Source organism: Cottoperca gobio, chromosome 11, assembly GCF_900634415.1.
Source record: "Cottoperca gobio chromosome 11, fCotGob3.1, whole genome shotgun sequence".
Classification (NCBI taxonomy): domain Eukaryota; kingdom Metazoa; phylum Chordata; class Actinopteri; order Perciformes; family Bovichtidae; genus Cottoperca; species Cottoperca gobio.
The window spans coordinates 18,522,864-18,543,895 of NC_041365.1; the positions used below are offsets into that span (position 1 = coordinate 18,522,864).

Sequence of the window (21,032 nt, forward strand, 5' to 3'; positions counted from 1 at the left end):
CACACACTTCCGAGCCGCTAGCCTGGCTAACATTACCTTAATGTTACAACACAGGTAACATTACATGTTCCATGCCGCTGTAACTTAATGAGAGAGTTAAAAAAAAATTAACTGCAGGTTTATTTTTCTACACTGCGGCCTCACGGACAGGAGTCTTTACATGTTGGATCGACATTCATGAATTTAATTCATTCAAATTTTATTTTATTACTAACTGGTTTGCTTGCCCAAGTTCTTTTGAATGTAGTCGTCGATTGTGGTGCACTAATCAGACAAACATGTATCTGAATCTTGTGTTTCCTCTAACAGAGAAAATAACCAGAAGTGAGTACAGAGAGTACTGACTGGTACTTTGAAAGGTACTTTGTGAGCTTGTGGCAAAAGGGTAGGTTCAATCCCTAGATGCGGCAGGAAAATTGGGTGGGGAAAATGAAAAAGTAACACTTGCCCCTCTCTCAATTACCACCATTGCCCTTGAGCAAGGTGCTTAACCCCAACGGCTCCAATGGAGCTGCTCAGTGGCCAGCAGGTCAGACTGTGGTTTTACTGGACAGCTGTTAATATGATCAGGGAGTTTCTGAAAAGAGAACATTGCTCTAAATGAACCTCCCACTGAATAAATAAAAGTATAAAAAAAGACAAATTTTCATTTTTGGAATAATGGGCCTTCTAAACAATGGGCAGTCCCCAGATTTTTATTTTTATTTTACATTAAGAGTAAACTACTATAATAGACAGATACGAAGATGTTTAACCCATAATCCAGGCTCAAAGTAACAGTTGAAACTGCGAAATGCAGAAAGGACAGCTGGCGTTACTTTGCTCCGGGTACTTTTAAGCCATGTTGTTTGAGGCTTTGTGGTGAGTAGTATTTTGAAGTCAATCCTGTATTGAACTGGGAGCTAGTTGAGGTTGTGGAGGACCGGGGTGATGTGGTCTTGGCGAAGGGTGGATGTGAGCAGGCGTGCAGCGGAGTTCTGAACGTATTGAAGTTTATTTATGATTTTGTTAGGTGAGCCATAGAGCATAGGTCTTCAACAGGGGGTTCGCGACCCCCAGGGGGTCTGTGGAGGTACTGCAGGGGGGTCGCGAAAGTGTGTGTAGATAAAGCAAATATTAAAAAAAATAATAATAATTTTGTTGGGTTTTGTTTTGTTGCACATTCACCCCCCCCCACCCCCCCCCCCCCGTCGCGTCGCACAAAACTCGGACAGCACCCCCCCTCGTTTGAATACCGCTGCAGTAGGGGGTCCCTGCTCCATGCTACACCAGTTTGGGGGTCCTTGGCCTGAAAAACATTGAAGACCCCTGCCATAGAGGATACTATTGCAAAAAAGTCACTCCCACAAAGCATGGTAAACGGGACAAGCTTCGTTTTTTATGGCTGTTCGGGTGCTTAGCCGATATCAGCTGATACACTGAGGACAGTCTGCCCAGGTGAGGATCGCTGTGAACAGGGGCCGCTGTCCCTACAGTGAACTTTTACTGGGCATAGCATTTAGCATACAGTAACGTTACACAGCTAAGTACAGATGCAGTAACCTAGAATTTCCCCTCCCAACTGACTGTTTCCTTCCAGGGTGTGTCTAAATTCCACTGTAAACACGGCCGTTGATTTAATTGCAGGGCTTCACCATAAGATGGCGCTTCCTTCACAAAAACACATAAACCAACTGAAGTACACTGAAGAATACTGTTTCTGTGTTTTTTTAGTTTTTTTTTTAAGTAGCCTATATTTCCCATACTTACTGTAGTTTCTCTTCAACAGTGTTTGCTGCCTCTCAGCTATCGATTGTTATTTTTCACGTATTTTTAACAGCGTTACAGTTACAGTACCACTGCTGTCAGCTGTTCAGACGACTGCCGCAGCATGCACTGTTATTTCTTACTATATGTTTATCATTCATTTTACATCCATATTGCTTTCATTTTCATGTAATTCTGTTTAATAACGCATATTTAACAGCTTTCACTTTAAGTATCAGCAGCTACTGTTAGGACTGTACTCTGCCCATTTTTTACAGTGTAGCTTAAACCTTGACACTAAACCAGCACATGGTACTCAGCTGAGTACCACAGCGGCTCAGGATTCGGGTCCAGCCTGCTCGGCTTTGTCCTCTCTCTCCCCCTTTCCATATTATGTCCTATTACTCTGATAAAGACAATGAAATGCCAAAAAATACATCTAAAAAACATCTTTTCACTTCAAAACATTTTCTTATTTTTGATCTATGTGAAACCCTTTCAAAATACTTTAAAGAAAATAGTATAATTCATATTGTCATTTGTCAATGATGTAATAAAGTTTGACTGTGAAACAGAAATGTGTTGTGTTGCTTACAAGCACTATGTATTACCTGTAGACAAGGATTACATTTTTAGTCAGAATGTTAATGGACCTGGTATTTTGACACTTCTACATAACAGAAAAGGTTTTTTCATGTGGCCTGTTTAAAACGGTGTAATTGCATAAAGCCTTTGCAAAAGAACATGATATATTTCTCTAAAACCACAGGAGCCATACAATTTTAAAATGGCAAAACCCTCCTAAGAAATAATCACTTTATTCATAGTCAATGAAATTAAAATATAAGTTATGTACAGTATATTGTATATAACTATAAGGTATACATAATGCAAAAAGTAGTAACTTTTACTTGGATGTAACTGTCCAAAGCATGTCCTCCTTTAGCCGTGCAACATGCTAACGTTAACTTCAACAGGCTAACCTGCAAAATAAACCGTAAAACAACTTGACAAAACTTACAGCTTCCATGTTTGAAGTTGGTTCACGGACAGTTGGTATCTTTTCATACTTAAGCTTCAGTTTTTGAAATTAATGAATGTGTACAATTCTCTGAACCCACCGGTTATCGGTCTGACAGTGATGAGCCTCTGGGGTCGCTGAAGGGCATAGACTTCCTTTTTCCATGCACTGGTCATTGTTAACAGTCCAATTAGTAACTTGATACACGAGAATGGAGTTGGAGTTGAGACGACCTCTACGAACGGATTGTTTCACAAGTCAGTTTACAAGCAAATTTTAAGCTAATAAAAAGCTTAATAGTTGTCGGACGATAGCTGATGTGTTCTGAGATTGCATTTTGCCTCTTTTGCTCTCCACACAGACTGTTTACCTGGGTGCAAGCATTTATATGCAGATATCTCATAATAATAATAGTTATAATCTTTATTTGTATAGCACCTTTCATACAAGGAATGCAGCACAAAAAGCTTTACAATAAGGGAGAATATACATAGAATGAACAGAAAAACAGGAATAGAATGCCATTGTTAAATGATGCTAAAAGAATCACATTTGATAAAATAAGATTTAAAAGGTCTTATCTGTGTCATGTACAGCCAGAAAACTACCCCTGAACAACCACACAGTTATAGCGCTGTTGGCGGTCTCAAAACACAAAGCACAGTCATAACTACTTTGAGTTAAACCAACTTTAAGCTTACTTTATGAAATACATTTTAAGAGAGTTGCAGCAGTGCATAGGTGTGAAGGGCGCCAGCATAGAGTTTCAGGCCTGTATTACGGAAGTCATAGCTAGTTAAAGGCTAAAGTGAAGAGTTAAGTTTTTAGCTTTCTTTTAAAAAATATATAGAGAGGCTTCCATGATATCCGTTGGTAGTGTGGTCGAGGCTTTGGGGCGTAATTGATAAATAAATAATAAAATAAATCCCTTATTTTCTTTCGCCTGAGCCTCCAATCAACCAGCAGCAAAATATTGCAATGTTCTTGATGGCAAATAGTTAACAAGGGAATTAGCAATAAAGATTGGTTACAACCCATCTATGACTTTGCATACTAGGAGGAGGACTTGAAAATCAATTCTAAATGTTACAGGAAGCCAGTGCAGAGCAGTTTAAACTGGACTAATGTGCTCTCTCCTCTTGGTTCTGGTTAATAGCCAAGCTGCAGAGTTCATAGAGATTAGCTATGTACTGAACCTTCTTAAGAAAGAGTTTTCCAGTTGTTGTGGGGACATTTCAGTCAGAAATCCTAAAGATAAATCCACTGGGTCTTCACATTCTCAAACGATGGGAGCATGAAAGCTTTTGTGTTGGTTCTTGCAGCCAACAAAATAACAAGTAACGAGGTAGATTCAGCAGGTAAGTCATGTTAGATTTGCAAACAAATCTTTCTTTTTAAACAACTCTTAAGGAGCCAGGTTAACTTTCTCGTTCAGTGCGCACCCACTGAGTGGAAGAACAAGTTGTTAAGCACAGACCCATTGAACCAGAGAATGTGCCGCTTCTCAGCAACAGACTCTCGTCCAGTGAGCTAAACCAGTAGCACAAAGCACACCCAAAGCCTGATCCAATTCTAGTTTGATAAAGTGAACAACAGTGTAAGGTGGAGCTTTCTAGTCTTTTTTACATTACATTATGGTTCATTTAGCTGACGCTTTTGTCCAAAGTGACTTACAATAAGTGCAAACAATCATGAGGATACAACTCCGAACAGCAAGAATCTTGCAAGTCCATTAGCTTCAAATAGGTGAAATAATTTAAGTGCAGAACAATAGCTTCAAATAAGCCAAACCAAGTGCAACATACAGAAACACTGGTAGCCAGTGAAGGGAGCGGAGGAGCGGAGGAGCAGTGTAGTGTGGGAGAACTTGGGTAGATTAAAGACCAGTTGAGCTGCTGTATTCTGGATGAGCTGTATAGGTCGAATGGCACATGTAAGTAGTCCAGCAACGAGGGAGTTGCAGTAGTCAAGGCGTGAGATGACAAGAGCTTGGACCAGTACCTGTGTCGCCTTTTGAGTCAGTAGGGGACGTATCCTCCTGATGTTGTACAGAGTGTGTCTGCAGGAGCGGGTTGTTGCAGCGATGTTGGCACTGAAGGACAGTTGGTGACAGTGTCACACCCAGAGTCATTGCAGTCCGAGTCGGGGAAACAACAGAGGTGCCAATATTGATGGTAAGGTCTTGGATGGGAGAGCCCTTTCCCGGAAGGAAAAGGAGCTCGGTCCTGTCAAGGTTGAGTTTCAAGTGATGTGTGACCATCCACCGAGAGATATCAGCCAGACAAGCCGAGATCCGTGCCTCCACCTGGGTTTCAGATCTGGGAAAAGACAGAATCAGTTGAGTGTCATCTGCGTAGCTGTGGTAGGAGAAGCCTTGAGAGTGAATGACAGAGCCAATTGAGTTGGTGTAAAGAGAAAAGAGGAGGGGCCCAGGACGGAGCCCTGAGGTACCCCGGTGGTGAGTTGACAAGGGTCCGACAGACACCTTCTCCAAGTTACCCTGTACGTGTGGTCCTTTAGGTAGGATTCAAGCAGGGAGAGAGCAGAGCCTGAGACTCCCAGTTCTTGGAGGGTGTAGCGGAGGATCTGATGGTTCACTTTATCAAAAGCAGCTGAAAGGTCCAGAAGGATGATGACAGAGGAGAGGGAGGATGATCTAGCATCGTGAAGTTTCTCAGTCACAGCGAGGAGGGCAGCAGTCTCAGTTGAGTGCCCTGCATTGAAACCAGATTGGTGCGGATCATGAAGGTTGTTCTGGTGAAAGTAAGATGAGAGTTGATTAAAGACTGCATGCTCAAGTGTTTTGGAAAGAAATGAAAGAAGGCAGACAGGTCTGTAGTTGTACACTTCAGAGGGGTCAAGTGAGGGTTTCTTTAAGAGAGGGCTCACTCTTGCCTCCTTAAGATTGTTAGGAAAGCAACCAGTTGTTATTACCAGCTTATGACCACCCAAAGCGCTTTTGCACTACATGCCAAAATGTATCTATTAACACACACATTCATACACTGATGGCAGGATTGCCATACAAGGTGCCAAACTGCTCTTCATCTAATCTAATGCTCAATCACACACACTCACACACCAATGGCTGTGCCTTTGGGAGCAATTTAGGTTCAGTATCTTGCCCAGGGAGATTTCAACATGCGGACTGGAGGAGCTGGGATCGAATCGCAGATTTTTCCATTAGTGAACGACTCGCTTTATCTCCTCTGCCACATAACAGAGATGTGAGAGAAATGACAGCATGGAGCTGCTTTCAGGCTGAAGAATCTGAGACTGTTTTTCCTGGTCTAACTAAAAAAGCACAACACACCTTGACCATGTTTGGATTGACCTACAGCTGTGAGTCAGCTTTCTGCGCTGTGAACATTATTAAAGCCAATGAGCACCTTCACATGTGCATGAGAATGGCACGGACTCCATTCATGCCAAAATCCAAACTACTGGCAGTCACAGGCCCTCACTGTTTCTCTCACTAGCATTGGCTCAAGATAGGGAAATGTTATATATTTTTTTAGAAACAGGAGCTACAGTGGGCTGGATTGTTGTTTATAGCAGCTGCTAATGAGTTTTGACAAAACAAACAATAATAAATATCTTACTATGCTACAGAAAAACCAGGTTCAATGATGCCAGGCTAATATGCTAACGTTACATAATGGAAATGCACGTTACAAAATGTTTAGCGTTATACAACAACCCAAACACAAAAAATTACGTGAATTTAGAATGAACAAATTAAATACATATGTCAAGACTGGGAGGGGAGGGGCAATTTAAAATGAATAATTTACTTATGAATCTTAAAAAATAGATAAAGAACACTGACAATGCTGCCTAGGTTAAGGAGTCTGGGGCTCCAGGTTTTTCCTTTAAAATCGGGGGAGAGCAGCGTGGGTATCCAAGATATTAAAAGACAGTTAGATAAAAAGGTATACATTTATTTATGTTTAAATAGATCTATACAAGCAGTTAAAACAGAAGTTAAAACTACAGCCAAGCATTATAAGGAGAGAATGAAATAAGGTTCACAAATGTATTTCTGATGCACACACAAATATATGTATTTAAAATAATTTGTAATTTTCATCAAAGATATATTTTGAATTTTTTACATTTATATACAACATTTTGAACCTGCATTTACAAACTGCCTGGCATATGTGAACTTCCCTACATTTACAAATGCATTTTTTTCAACAGGGAAATATCTGTAGCCACTCACAAGAGCGCGCCCCCACGAGGGTATTGCTCGTACATCATGCACAGGGTGGGAACGGGGTGGAAAGGAATCTCTAGAAAACTAGTCAGAGAGCTAGCTTTGGGAAAGTGGTCCAAACATTTGACTTGTGCAGCCCAGCTTAGTGTTGAAACAATCAAATGTGGGCAGATAAGTCTGTCGAAATTCCCAAAAGAATCCAAACAAAGACATACAAGTAGATTGAAGGTTACATCCACAAAGGAAAGACCACCGGCACCATGTTACTACTGGACCTCCAGGACTCCCTGAAAGAAGAGATCTTGTATCTCAATGGGACCTTCCTGGCTAAATAAAGGATGAATGAAATTAGCGTTAGCTAAATTATGTTGGTAAGCTTACTGGAGCTTAGCTAAAGTTATCATAAAAAAAGCAATGCCTTGGCTTGCAATGTTGATGTTACAATTAACTATTTAGTCAGAGGAGACTTGACCAGCCTGTATTAGTTTGATATATTTGTAATATGAAAGCTGCAAAGCGTGCTGCAATGTAATCTAAATGCGCAATTCTGCACCGTTAATTAGTTACTTTGACACAAAAACATTGGAAATTAGAGATTACCCTTCAAGACCCCTGTTATTTGCCATTTTGTCCATCTAAACCCCTATGAAGTAATGATGTGACCGAGGAGTCTGTCTCTGTGAGAAGGCCATTTCATTTGCAATATTTTCACCCCTCAGAGCAGAGTGGCATGGATCTGGTTTCTCCGGCTACACCCACTGGGCTGGTATTTAAGTCAGTTCCTCCTCCCAGGCTTCATCAGTCTGCTGCAGGGAGAATAACAAGAGCAAGCCTCCTGCCCCAGTAACCAGTACAACTGAGCGGACAGCAGCCTGTAGAGAAACATGTCTATGGAAACTTCCACATTCTATATTCTCCTGCTCATTTTCTCATCGGTAAGTTTTATTTTAACAAACAATTTGTTGATTTGGGGATGAACTCATATTAAGATGGAGGTATAGTGCTGTAATAATTGGCAAGGAAATTTTCGGTAGCATGTGAGTCGTTAGATTAGAGTGTAGTCATACATCATAAAGAAGTTATAATAATAACATTTAGGATTGTTGCTTTTGGGTAGACATGTATGGATGTATCCTGCTGGTTCTGGCACCACAATACATATTCTTACAAAAGTAGTTTTATTCAACATTTCAAATCTGTTGCTGTCATGTTTTCTTCCTCGAAACCTGCTCCCTCTCTACTGGGCTGATGCTGAACAGTGGGAAGGAAACAAAAAATGGAAAATATTTGCTGCCGCATTTGATCACAGTCAGCTGTCGCCATCTTGTGGCATTCTGTGCAGCCATTAAACCAGACCAAAACAATGGCAGCCTCACTCCAGAAGCCTATAACAAAGACTCTGCTCTCTATGCAAAGTGCATTCTCAATTGACCTCTCACCTTATATGTGGCAAATGTATTGATATTTTTATACTTCATTTTTAATGTATATTAATGGTGCATTGTAGAAAACACATTTGTTTGCCATGGCATCAGTCAGCTCTTCTTCTACCACTGCAGTTATTTTGCGTAAGCTATCAAGGCTGTACATCTGTTGCTCTGCAGGTTTGCTTTATGATGTACTTCCTGTGCACACTGTGGGGCCTGAGGGCAGAACAACCTCAAGCCCCCATGTTACGAATTTATTGACACACATGGTCTTAATATCTAAGGACAAAGACGATTGTTTGTCATTGGCTTAACCAAGTAGTTTTAGTTGTCAAAACTTGCTTAACAGGTGAAAAATATGAGGAAGTACCTGCTAGTTCGCCCAAACCACAGAAGTGGCTAAAAATGATGTTGACGTGTTGTTTTGGAAGGTTGCAGCATGTATTGGAAGATTGCTTTGTTAGCATTGGCTGAAAGACTCTTTTGGCCACTTGGGGAGAACACAACAAACATGAAATCTGCCATATATAAAGTTGTTATGGCAAATGTCTAAGCAAACAGTTACTTATTTGCCAATCCAAAGACACAGAGCCACATTATCATTCTTTTGGAGCCGTGTTTGTGTCCGAATGTAGGTCCAATATTTACTCTCCTCTGCTCTGGTTTGGTCTCTACTAACACCAGGGAAATATCTGTCTCTTTAGCTGCTTAATGTTCCACTATGTTCTAGGGCTGCAAGATTATGGCAAAAATCATAATCACAATTATTTTGGTTATTATTGAGATCACGATTATTACTCATTGACATTCTAACATCATGCATTTAGAAGGAATATTTTGTACATTTTTATGTTAAATGCATCAATCTGGTACACTTTGAGAGTAAAATGAAGAGGCTAGATCTATGAAGAAGGTTGTGAACAATTTAAGCATAAACACATTAGTTGTTTAGATATGAATTGTGATGACACTGCAAAAAAGTCACGGCCACAAACATGGTAAATGATACGCGGCCCGTGTTTCAAGACGGGTCAGGTGATGCTCTGAGGACAGTCCCTTCCCGCAGGGAGAGAGGGCGTACCTATCGGGACGCGTGGCTCCATTATGAATGGTAGATGTGTACCCTGGGCTCTGGGGTCAAAGTCAGACATCCACTTTTAAGAGACTCTGAAGCACTGTAATGTCTCTCACCTTTCCTTCACAGAGACAACGGTTACTGTAAAGCCACAACGGGTCACTTGTCATCTCTACATTATGGTCATAGCAGCATTCATTTTGAAATGAACTTAAAAAAAAGATTTGAATGAAACTTTGCCTGATAAACAACATCTCCTCAGGTGTTTCCTTCTCACCTGAGCAGCACTTTGGTCACTCATGGCTTCATTCTCTGGTGTCAAAAACATTTACACATTTTGCTCTGTTTCTCTGTATACTTTCTTCTCATTGTACCTTGCTGCTACTTGTTTCATGTGATCTTAACCTGTGGTGTGTGTGTTTCTTGCAGACAGTGGCCCAGGACTGTTCCCAGCCCTGCGCCTGCTCTGCAGACCCCCCACCCTGCCAGCTGGGGACCAGCCTGGTCCTGGATGGCTGTGGCTGCTGTAAGGTGTGTGCCAGGCAACTGGGGGAACCCTGCTCCCTGCTGGAGCCCTGCGACCATCACAAGGAGCTCTACTGTGACTACACTCTGCTGAGTGACACTGAGACTGGCATCTGCATGGGTAACACATTCTCCTTAAAACACACAACTGTAACACATGTTTTTTCACCCCCATACTGGCGTAACATATACCATTCAAGAAGTCATTTCTTGCGATACTAACAATGTCATTATGATGATCGAATGTCCTTGTGCTCTAGATCAGTGCTTCTCAAACTTCTTTCAATAAATATTTTCTCAGGACAGTACCCCCTGACCTGAGAAAAATAAAAGCCTATATAAATGATTACATCCAGTTCAACAACATTGTAACTGAAAAACACTTGCAAGAAACTGCAATATCACTAAGAAGGCATTATAGTTGCATTGAACCGCATCTTTTTAATAAGTTCACTTCACTTCACTGAGGGTCTTTATCATTCCCAGTGGCCTGAAGGACACTGCAGAGATCAAACTCTTGTACAGGACACAGTCTGTTTCTTTGCTTTGTTTTGATGAGAGTCATTGCAGAAAATGAGGCCTCAAACAAAGATGTGGATCCAAAGCTCAGGGTGCTCCTTCTTTACACACACCCAAAGCGGCGTGAGAGTGGATGTTTCAAATGTTGTTGTTTCCACTTCAATTGCTTGCAGAAAAGTACGTTTTCACAGATGTCATCACTATCCATGCATTTCACATCACTATCCATGCATTTCACATCACTATCCATGCATTTCACATCACTATCCATGCATTTCACATCACTATCCATGCATTTCACATCACTATCCATGCATTTCACATCACTATCCATGCATTTCGCATTTCACATCACTATCCATGCATTTCACGAAAGCATGAGCTGTGCCTTCCCCCTGAAATCTGTCCATTCATCAAGTTTTCCCACAACTTGTTTAACAATATCTGCTCTCATTCTCTCTATTCTGCGGGAAACCTGTCATTAGACAGATGCACAGTTTTTAATTTATCCGTTTTTGTTCAGTATGTTACTGTCTGGGCCAGAACAACAGCAGCTGGGAGTGACAGGTCCTCAGCGATGGTGTACGGCTTTTTGGCTTTCGTCCCCATGCAATGACACCGCATATGATGCCTCTTGTGCGTTAGCTGATGTTGTGGAGACTTTTCAAATCGTTTCTTCGATGATCTGAACTCTGGTGGCTTACTAAAATGACACAGGTGTTTGGTGCTGAGATGTGTCTCAAGGTGCGCTGGTTTCATTGAGCTGTTGTTTTGTTTCTCCCCGCAGAAAAAACACAATACCTAGGGAGGGTTGCAGTTTGGTAAAGTGAAGCCCATCAAAATATTCCCCTCCTGATATTAACGCTATTTTGTTTATTTTGTATTGTTTCTGCTTTGGCTTTTCTTGTTTACTCATTGTTCCAGTTTTAACCTGGATTCCATTCCAATTGCTGTTTGTTGTCATCAAATATGACAACTTGGCTTCCCAGTTGTTGGCATCCGTCACTTTCTTCTTCTTCTCTGATGTTTTACGGAAGTTTACGATTGCATTACATTTAAATTAAACATTTAAAATGTGGTTTACATTAACATGTTTATATAAATCTCACGTACCTACTGCAGTAGCCCAAAGTACCCCTAGGGGAGAATCACTGCTCTAGATTTTTATAAACTTAAATGTGCAATAGAAACTAAAGATGTTAGCAATCTAACTGTTGAAGGAACAATAGAACTAAGAATTTTCGAAAAAGAGTAGTGGTTTTATTGTGGGAATCAGAAGGATGAACTTACAATATTTCTTTATAAAAACTATTTGATGGTATGTCTCCCTCTGGTGCAAAAACTTGACAATTCACATTTGTTTATTCTCATGTATAATCATGACATTGTATGTATATGTATACACATGTCTATATATATGTATATATATATATATACATATATATATATATATATATATATATATATATACATATATATTATCAATATAAAAAACACATTTTAAGATGTTTTGTTTTTAGCATTTTATGCTTTCACTTGATAGTGATAGTGGAGCGAGAGAGGAGATGTGGGAGAGTGGGGGAATGATGTGAATGTCTGTTATTTGCTCTTCCTTTTCCAGAAGGTCAGGGCTCTAATTATGAGCAGGGCACAGCGATATGTGATAGAAACATAATTCTAGCATATGTGCCTGTTAAAAAGTGTTTTATTACAGAAATTATACTGATGAAAAAAAAATATATATATACTACCAATTTTATATAATTTCAATTACTATATCATTAATGTATACCTTACACTGGTGTTCCATAAGTAAATGCTGTATATTGTATTTAGCATGTTTTTTGTCTGTCTGCAGCTCAGGAGGGTCAGACATGTGACCTGGGGGGCGTGATCTACCGCAGTGGGGAGTCCTTCCAGCCCAGCTGTAAGCACCACTGTGTGTGTATGAACGGAGAGATCGGCTGTGTGCCGATGTGTACAAGTGACGTCCGGCCACCCTCCCTTGACTGCCCATACCCACACCGCATCCAGATCCCTGGGAAATGCTGTGAGGAGTGGGTGTGTGAGGAGTCGCCTCGAGATCACCACTACCAGTCAGTGATGGCCGGTCAGTGTCACCTCTGTCATCTTAACTGCTTGTAGTTTTTGATTCTTTCTTTTACCCAGAGTTATGATTCTGCTGATGTTTTACACTGAATTGACTGCTTGAGATATTATACTGATAGTTTTGCTAAGTAATTCCCTCCTGGCAATGTGTGCACTTAGTACCATATATATTCCAAAAAGCATTTAAGATAATAAATGTCAAAACACACAATATCTAATACTAAGCAATCAAAAGGGAATATGTACGCATGAGAGTGTTTTTGTGAGTGTGGAAGAGAGAGAGAGTGTGACTGTCGGGGGACACACCGAAAAGATGTGTGCGGTCTTCTGACCATCTCTACGTGCTTTGCGTACACTGCACATGTGTGTGTAGAACAAAGGGGACATATAAAGCTTTGAGTCCTTAGCGCTGTGTGTCGTTATGTTAAAAAGACAAATTCACCATGGATATCTTCCTCCAATTCTATCTAATAGCTGTTGAGATATTTCACTATTTGTAAGATAATTTAGCCAAAAAGTGCCATAATGTACCATCATTTTTGACACTTACAATTAGAAGTTGGTTTTAGTCTGTGTTGTCTTATTAATTGACAAAATATGGACGGTACGTCTGTGTTTACGCATCTCTTCTCACGTGACCTCTTCCCAGTCAATCATGTTTGGTGTTGGCTATGATGTTGATGAACGTCACGGCTGTCTATCTCTCTTCCCCATCTAAAGAGAGTTTGTACGAGAGATAATAATACATTAGATTTGTATAGTGCTTTTCTAGAAAGACGCTTTGAATGTACCAGTAAGCCCCGTTATTTATTTAATTGACTAAACTTATGGCCTTAACTGTTTTCACGCAGAATATGAAAAGGCTTCCAGACGTGCTGGTCTTGTCATTTCATTTTGTAGGCTATACAAAAATGGTCAGACTGATGGACTTATGGACACACACCCCCTTTCACGCATCATTGCTTGTCAGCTTGTTTTTTAACAGACGATATGGGTAGATTTATAGGCCTGTCAAAAAGTTGTTTAAAGAGGTGTAAAATTAAACATTTATGCATATTTGTTCTTGTGGTAAACGTTCGATAACTTTCTGCAACATACAATACTTTTAAGTGTCTGGTACGTTTCCAATCTGTGCATGAAGCTGATAAATCTGCAAAGACTGGCGGTGATAGGGAGGTGAAGTGGTGCACGTTGAGCAGCCTGAACGTACTAGAGGCAGGGATAGAGACAGCAGAAAAGTGATAGGTTTACAATCGAGGTGTGTTGTCACCAGCTGATGAGAACAGCTGATGAATATGATTGACATTCCCAGACAAAGACAGCAAGGAAATTATGAGTGAGCCTGAGAGGAGTAAATGGCAAGATATATGATAAATAAACTACAGCCAAAAATCTTCCTGACTGAATTTACGCTCCAGCTACATTCTGTTCCACCAATGAACCACACTAAGTAAGAATCAGTCTTTTATCTGAAAACCATTTCTTAACAAAACCTTTTCTTATTAATAGTCTACTTGCACTTATAGTTGACTATTACCACTATTAAATAACATTGTTCTAAATATTTTAATCTACTGCAGTACTGCAGTGGGAAGTAGTCTTACATGGCCAACATTATTGTGCATTGTATATATATATATATATATATATATACAAAAAGCAATATGATAATAATAATATTGTACACTAAAGCTAATACTAATCCTACCTTTGCTGCCACCAAAGCTACTACTAATAATAAAACAATCAACAATAAAAAATAATCAGTGGGAGTGCTGCCCCGTCCACTAGCAGTGAAGCAGGGTCAGGCACCGTCCAGGAGGGGACAGCAGGATCAGTCTAGCGAGGTCAACCAGGTTATTGTTTCATTTTGTAGTTAGTGTTATGAAATTCTATTTCTTCTTTTTTTTTTACTGATCGGTCCGGATTTGTGAAGAGAATCCAATTGAACACAGTTTATTCCCAGTGAAGTGAATTCTGTGCTGTATCTTCTACTGTATGAGTTGTAGGTTGGCATTTTTAGTCATGAAGTATATATTTTTTCAAATTTGGCTCCAGAAGTCAACATTAGGAGTAATTGATAGGGCTAGTTTCCATTTTATTGATAATACGGATAGTGTTTTTGTCAGACTGGTATTATTCTATATATTCTATATACATATATACATATATATATATACTCTATATATCTATATAGAGAGAAGTTTCTTTAAGGAAAGGATGTTAGTTAACTCTTAGGTTGAGAGAAGAAGATCTAAGTTGGTGGGCATAAAGTTACATTTTGTTTGAGGCAATCGATGATAATCAATTGTTTTGTGAGACCTGTAAAGACACTGAAGTCAGTAATCGAGTCTACTGAAGATAAATGCATGGACATGTTTTTCCAAATCCTTCTGAGACAAAATTCCTTTAATCCTTGATATATTCTTAAGGTGACAGTAAGCTACCTTTGTAATTGTCTTAATGTGACTGTTAAAAATCCATGACTACAACTAGATTTCTGGTCTTTTTCGTGGTATTTTAACATTGATGATTGAAACTGGGAGCACATTTTCGTCGCTCCAAAAACAAATACTTATTCTATCTTTGTTTAATTGAAGAACATTCTGACATATGCAAGCATTGATTTGTTCAATACACTTACTCAGCGCTTGTATTGGACAATAATCCCCTGGTGAAATGGTTATGTACTGTACATTTGTGTGTCGTCTGAATAGCTATGGTAATTTATTTCGTTGTTTTCTATAATCTGTGCCAGTGAAGCTTATAGATGTTAAAGAGAAGAGGCCCCAGAATGGAGCCTTGAGGAACTCTGCGTGTCATATTTGTCTGCTCAGATGTGTAATTACCCATAGAAGCAAAGGAGTCCCTGTACTTTAAGTAGGATTGAAACCAGTTTAGTACTTTGGCAGAGAGCCCCACCCAGTTTTCGAATCGGTCTAGTAATATGTTGGTAATATGTTGTGGTCTACCGTCTCGAATGCAGCACTGAGATCTAATAATACCAAGACTGCCACTGTGTGTGGATGACGTTGAAGACCTTATCAAGAGCAGTCTCAGTGCTGTGGTGAGAAAGCCTGGCTGAAAAACACCAAAACAGTTGTTCAGAGCCAAGAAGTCACAAAACTACTTTTTCAATGATTTTACTTTAGCTGGTTTGAAATAGTCCTACTGTGGTTCCAGGTGAAAGTGAAGTCTGAGACCACAGTTGCTTTTTCGCCAAGTTCGTAACATCCAGTGATTTGTCACTCTTCTCCCCTCACATCTTTCTTCACCCTCCTTACTTTTCTTTCAGGAGCCTCTCAGTTTCACCCGTTACCCTCTTCAAATCCTTTCTCAGTCTTCAGGCAAGTGTCTCCTAATATACCGCAAGTAGAGAGTCCCAGAGATAACTGTATAGTTCAGACTACAGAGTGGAGTGAGTGCTCGGCCACCTGCGATATGGCCGTCTCATCACGCATTACCAACGACAACCGGCGCTGCCAGCTGGAGAGGCAGACCAGGATCTGCATGGTCCGACCCTGCAACATCCAGCAGGAAAAAGAAATCAAGGTCAGTGTGTTTACATTCCAAAACTATTTCACTACTCTGCAGAAATCATTCAGATTTCTTCAGGTTGATTATTGAATGCAAAATATATATATATACTTTTTGTTTATGATCCTACCCAACTGTCTAGATTTAATGTGCTGGCCAACTTAATCTCCTCAGGTAGAAAGTTCCAGAGCCTAGATGCCCTGAATAACGGTTTTTAAAGTTTTGTCAGCAATGCTATAATCGTCTTCCTGCAGAAAGCATAAATGAATATAAATAAGGAGTATTTACTGACTATTTATAGGCAACCGTGAGTGTTACGTGAAGCTCGCAAAAGTGCGCCACATTTTGAGTTGATTGTGATTTATAAAGGGAAACGGGCATGGACGTGCACACTGTGTTATGAATCAGAATATTTTTGTATGTAAGTACATAAGCACTGTCCGTGTTTCATTTATATGCAACCTTTTGACGTGAATCCTACGCACAGTTTTATAACGGAGGCCCCAGGCCTCCACAAATAGGTAATTTCAGAGGCCAGTAGCTCTGACAGCCAAGGCACCACTAAACCTTGACCTTAGAACAACAGAGAGGAACATTTGTAGATTGCCAGGCTCAGGAAGAAAATAAGGTATTAATGGCAAAGCAATATAATTCGGAACAACAGCAAGAACGACAGCATTCAGATTTTTATTGGAGATAAATTGTTAATCTTAGTTCCTGAGCTGATTTCATGTGTCTATGTAAACTAAGATTGCAGTCAAATATAAATCTAAGTTTCACGCAGTGATGAGTTAGAGAGTTGGAATAGTGGACCAAATCTATGTGAAATCTAGGTTTCTACTGGAGCAATAATCAGGATCTCTGTTTTCTGGATATCTTGAGATATCTACTGATGAATGTCTAATACAATTCAAGAAGCTGTTCATTTCCTTCAGACTATTACCAGGGTTGAAACTAAAATATATCAGAGTATCGTCTGCAACAAAATTAAAATTGATATCATGTCTAGGTATAAGATGTCTCAATGGCAGCATATACTGTACATAGAAAATTGAATTGAGGCACTCCACAGCACAGACTATAAATGACGGATCTGGTGTTACCAGTGTCTTGTTATTGCTATGTAATTTATAAACCCCCCCAGTTATTAAGATGGTCGATTGGAACGTCATGGTCAGTTATAGCTAAAGTTAAGATCTAAGAGCACAGGTTCAGCATCAGCAGTAGATCAATGATAACTTTGGGAAGGGCAATTTCTGTACTATATTATACTATATATCACTGCAGCCACAACTAATATGACCATGTTCCTTGACTCTATGATGATGCTGATGAATGACATCATTCACTGATTATCATCCCTCTCCCACAGAAGGGGAAGAAATGTGTCCGGACACCAAAGGCCCAGCAGGGGATGCGCTTCAAGCTGTCGGGCTGCTCAAGCACCAGGCTATACAAACCAAAGTTCTGTGGTGTCTGCACAGACAGTCGCTGTTGCACGCCACACATAACCATCACAGCCGAGGTGGAGTTCCACTGTCCTGAGGGGGAAGTCTTCATTAAAAAGATGATGTTCATCAAGACCTGCTCCTGTCCATCACGACTGTCCACAAGATAATGACATCTTCCTGGCATCCAACACTCGGAGGATGATTGGAGACTATGATAACGATATGTGATGGGAGGGTTATGCACACACATTCACATATATAAATCAGGACTGCACCATTCAAACACCCAACTCAACCTCAACCCTCACAACTACACGCCTACCCTACAGTGTAATATAGCCTTAAAGTAACGGGTCAGTAATTCATTACCTTATTCAGAGAGATACACTTTTCTAGATGAAGTTGTTTGTTTTGAGGAAGTCATCAAACCAACTTTAGAGATTCAAAGAAATGTCTTCTTTGCTTTTGTTTAACTTTTGTTAAATTGGTTATGGTGCAGCTTTAACATCCCCAGATTTTATGACCAGTAAAGGTACACATGTGCAATTTGGTGGACATATGCACTGACAAAGAAATGTAAGGACACATATCAGATTAAACAGTTTGCTTTCTCTCTGCATCAAAACATAATCCCACCATAGAGCAGTTGCTGGTTATGTACCCCGGTACCCAGGGTTTGGTGTTAGTACCCCAGAATCAAAGTAAAGCTCAGGTCAGTTCAACAATTATACAGAGAAATGAAATTTTGACATTTTGTTATACATTAATATGTGTAACAAACCGATCTATGCTTGAAAATCCACTTTATAATGTTCCATAACATTTCACATGATAACAAGTGGTTGTATATTGGCAAGATCATAACACCTCTGTTCACAAATGGTGTTTGGCATCAGTGGATTGTCGTAGAAAGAACAAGATGGACATTCACATCTGATGCTAGAGACCATCTTTGAACAGTGACATGGGGGTTACTGTATGGGTGTAAATATGTCTTCATGAGCAGCAGACCAGAATACAAGGCAGCCATGTTGTTTAGTATACTATTACATAGGTTTATAGGACAGATAGGACAAGCAGACATGTCTGCAGTTATAGATACTCAAATATAAAACGAAAGCCAAAGGGCTTGATTTTCTTGATTTTGTCTGTAATCTTCAGATAATGCCTTTTAAAATAATAATATTGTCCAAAATTGTCCACCAGCTTCACAGATGTAAGAGAAATAAGACCAACAGTGTTGACAATATGACTACTGTTTGTTGTGTTGAGATAATTAAGTTGTGATCTTGAGACAAGCAAAAAAGCATTACGGTGGGCTTTAAAGATGAATTGGAAGGCCTGATTTTGAGATAACAAGATCATTCAATTGGTTTTTGCTGAACAGTGACCACTGTGGCACTAGGTGCAGCCACATGAATGTTACTAGACACCTGAGGTACATGTTGACGCAAAATATTTGTAGTTTATATATATTTGTATGTATATATTACCTACTTTCACACGTGTGGGAACTTGAGCCAAAGTAAATAAACGTACACTGTGCTAGCCTACATGTCATGGGCTGACGTTAGCAGTGCACATTTCACTTGTGGCTCGTCAACAAGCGAAGGTTCAGCATAAGACGCGTGTTCATGTTTGTTAGATAAGAAGGACACCAGCTAAGTTAATGTGGGCTGATGTTCAGAGTCTGTGGCTCTTGTTGTGAAGCAGGCTTGTCTCTGGCTCAGTATAACCGTTGATGTATTATTACAACTTTTCTGCAAGATTTGATCTACTGTATCAAAATAAGGTCTCAATCTACTTAGATGGAATGCATGACAAATGAATGCAAAACTAAGGAGCGCCATCATGAAACCAAAAAATATAAATGTCTCCTTTTGGTTTCTGATTTTGTTTCTCGAGTTAGTACAGCGAATGTAATGATTTACAGAGCAGATAGTGTGTATGCTGTCACATACAAGACACAGCTATTTAATTTAATCTGGACTTTAATATGATATCCTGCATTGACTGCTGATCAGTCTAGTTCAATGTCCATTATATTTAACATTTAAGACTTTACACTTAGCTCTCCATTCTGACAGTATGGTCAAAACACCAATGAGTACAGAAAAAAGTATAACGTGACTGAAGAAATGCTGTTTCTAATATTTACTGTATATTTAAAAAGAAAATGGACAAATTTGGCATTTGGCAAATCAAGTTTAAGTTTATACTTTAAGACTGTGTACAATTTTGTACTATAATTTATGCAACTTGTTTAACACAGTGTTATAGTTCTGTAAATGTATCATATTGTTTTTGTTTTTCACTGAAACCCCCTGACTAAGATATAAGTGAGTTATTCGCTGTTGCACTTTTGCCTCTGTTCCAATAAAGAAAGTCTATTTTTATAGATACACTGCATGTTCCTCGTCTTGTTCCTGTAGCTGAAAATAGAAAGTGTGGAGTTGGTTGTGCTCGTTGTTGTCAGTTATCCTGCTCTAAAAACAGCATCTATGAATTTGAGATGAAACAGCACAGCAGCAGTCTCATGTGTTATGCAATGAATTAGAGCTGCAGGCTGCAGAGTTCAGACACACAGAAGGAAAAGGTAGTTGTGTTGGTATGGTTGTATTTCATGTTTTTAAGGTCAATTGTTTTTACAAGACAAAAGTGGTAGCAAGGCTGGATTACCACCCCAGGGTGCCAACAGCCTTGTTAACTGTAGGTTAATTAGTTTTTATTCATTTGATTAATTGCACTACTTAAGTACAAAATCCACTCAAGCAGTCACTACATTCTCCATAATTAAGCCCTGTGCCAAAATGTAGCTATTTTACAAAAGTCTAATGCTGGTTGCAAAAAATGTAACCATCAGATCTGCCATGTGTCGTTGTGGCTTGACATCACAACATCACTTGAGTTAGAGACTGCAGATACAACAGAGTCACCAGTGTGAGGGAAAGTCCCTCAGTACAGTACTCCTAACTGTCATGACAGCTTTATTCTGCCTAGCTGGCATTAATATAACCACTGGTAGAAAAGTCTGCATTATCATGTAGAATAAACTAATTGTTGCTGTGACAATATTTAACTAAATTACACATATTACCAAACTACCTCATGTTTCATGTTCATGCAGCTGTAACAGAATGAATCCATCTCGTCAAATAAAAATGATCAAAAAGCACCATAAAGACTTTAGTGAGTTAGCATACAGACACATTTGAATGAAAACATGATGTCTGAGGTTGGCAAGTGCAGATCAGCCATATTCATCATGGTTGTGGATTTGGTTTTTCATTTATAAATACTTAAAATTGTGAATTTAGAAGCTGAACCTTTTCTCTTTCAGAATCAAAATAATGACAATCTGGGAACAAAATCGTTTCCAGAAACGTTGTCACAGTTAATCAGG

At 39.6% G+C, this 21,032-nt stretch overlaps 1 protein-coding gene across 1 annotated transcript; it reads left to right on the forward strand.

Annotated features, from left to right (window-relative positions):
* Positions 1 to 7,795: 7,795 nt before the first annotated feature.
* Positions 7,796 to 18,736, forward strand: LOC115015697 (connective tissue growth factor-like). The gene is given in 6 exon segments (XM_029443222.1): positions 7,796 to 7,921; positions 9,918 to 10,134; positions 12,391 to 12,642; positions 15,937 to 16,193; positions 17,551 to 17,772; positions 17,774 to 18,736. Coding segments are annotated over 6 exon segments (1,083 nt in total). The 5' UTR covers positions 7,796 to 7,870; the 3' UTR covers positions 17,858 to 18,736.
* The last annotated feature ends 2,296 nt before the right edge of the window (positions 18,737 to 21,032 follow it).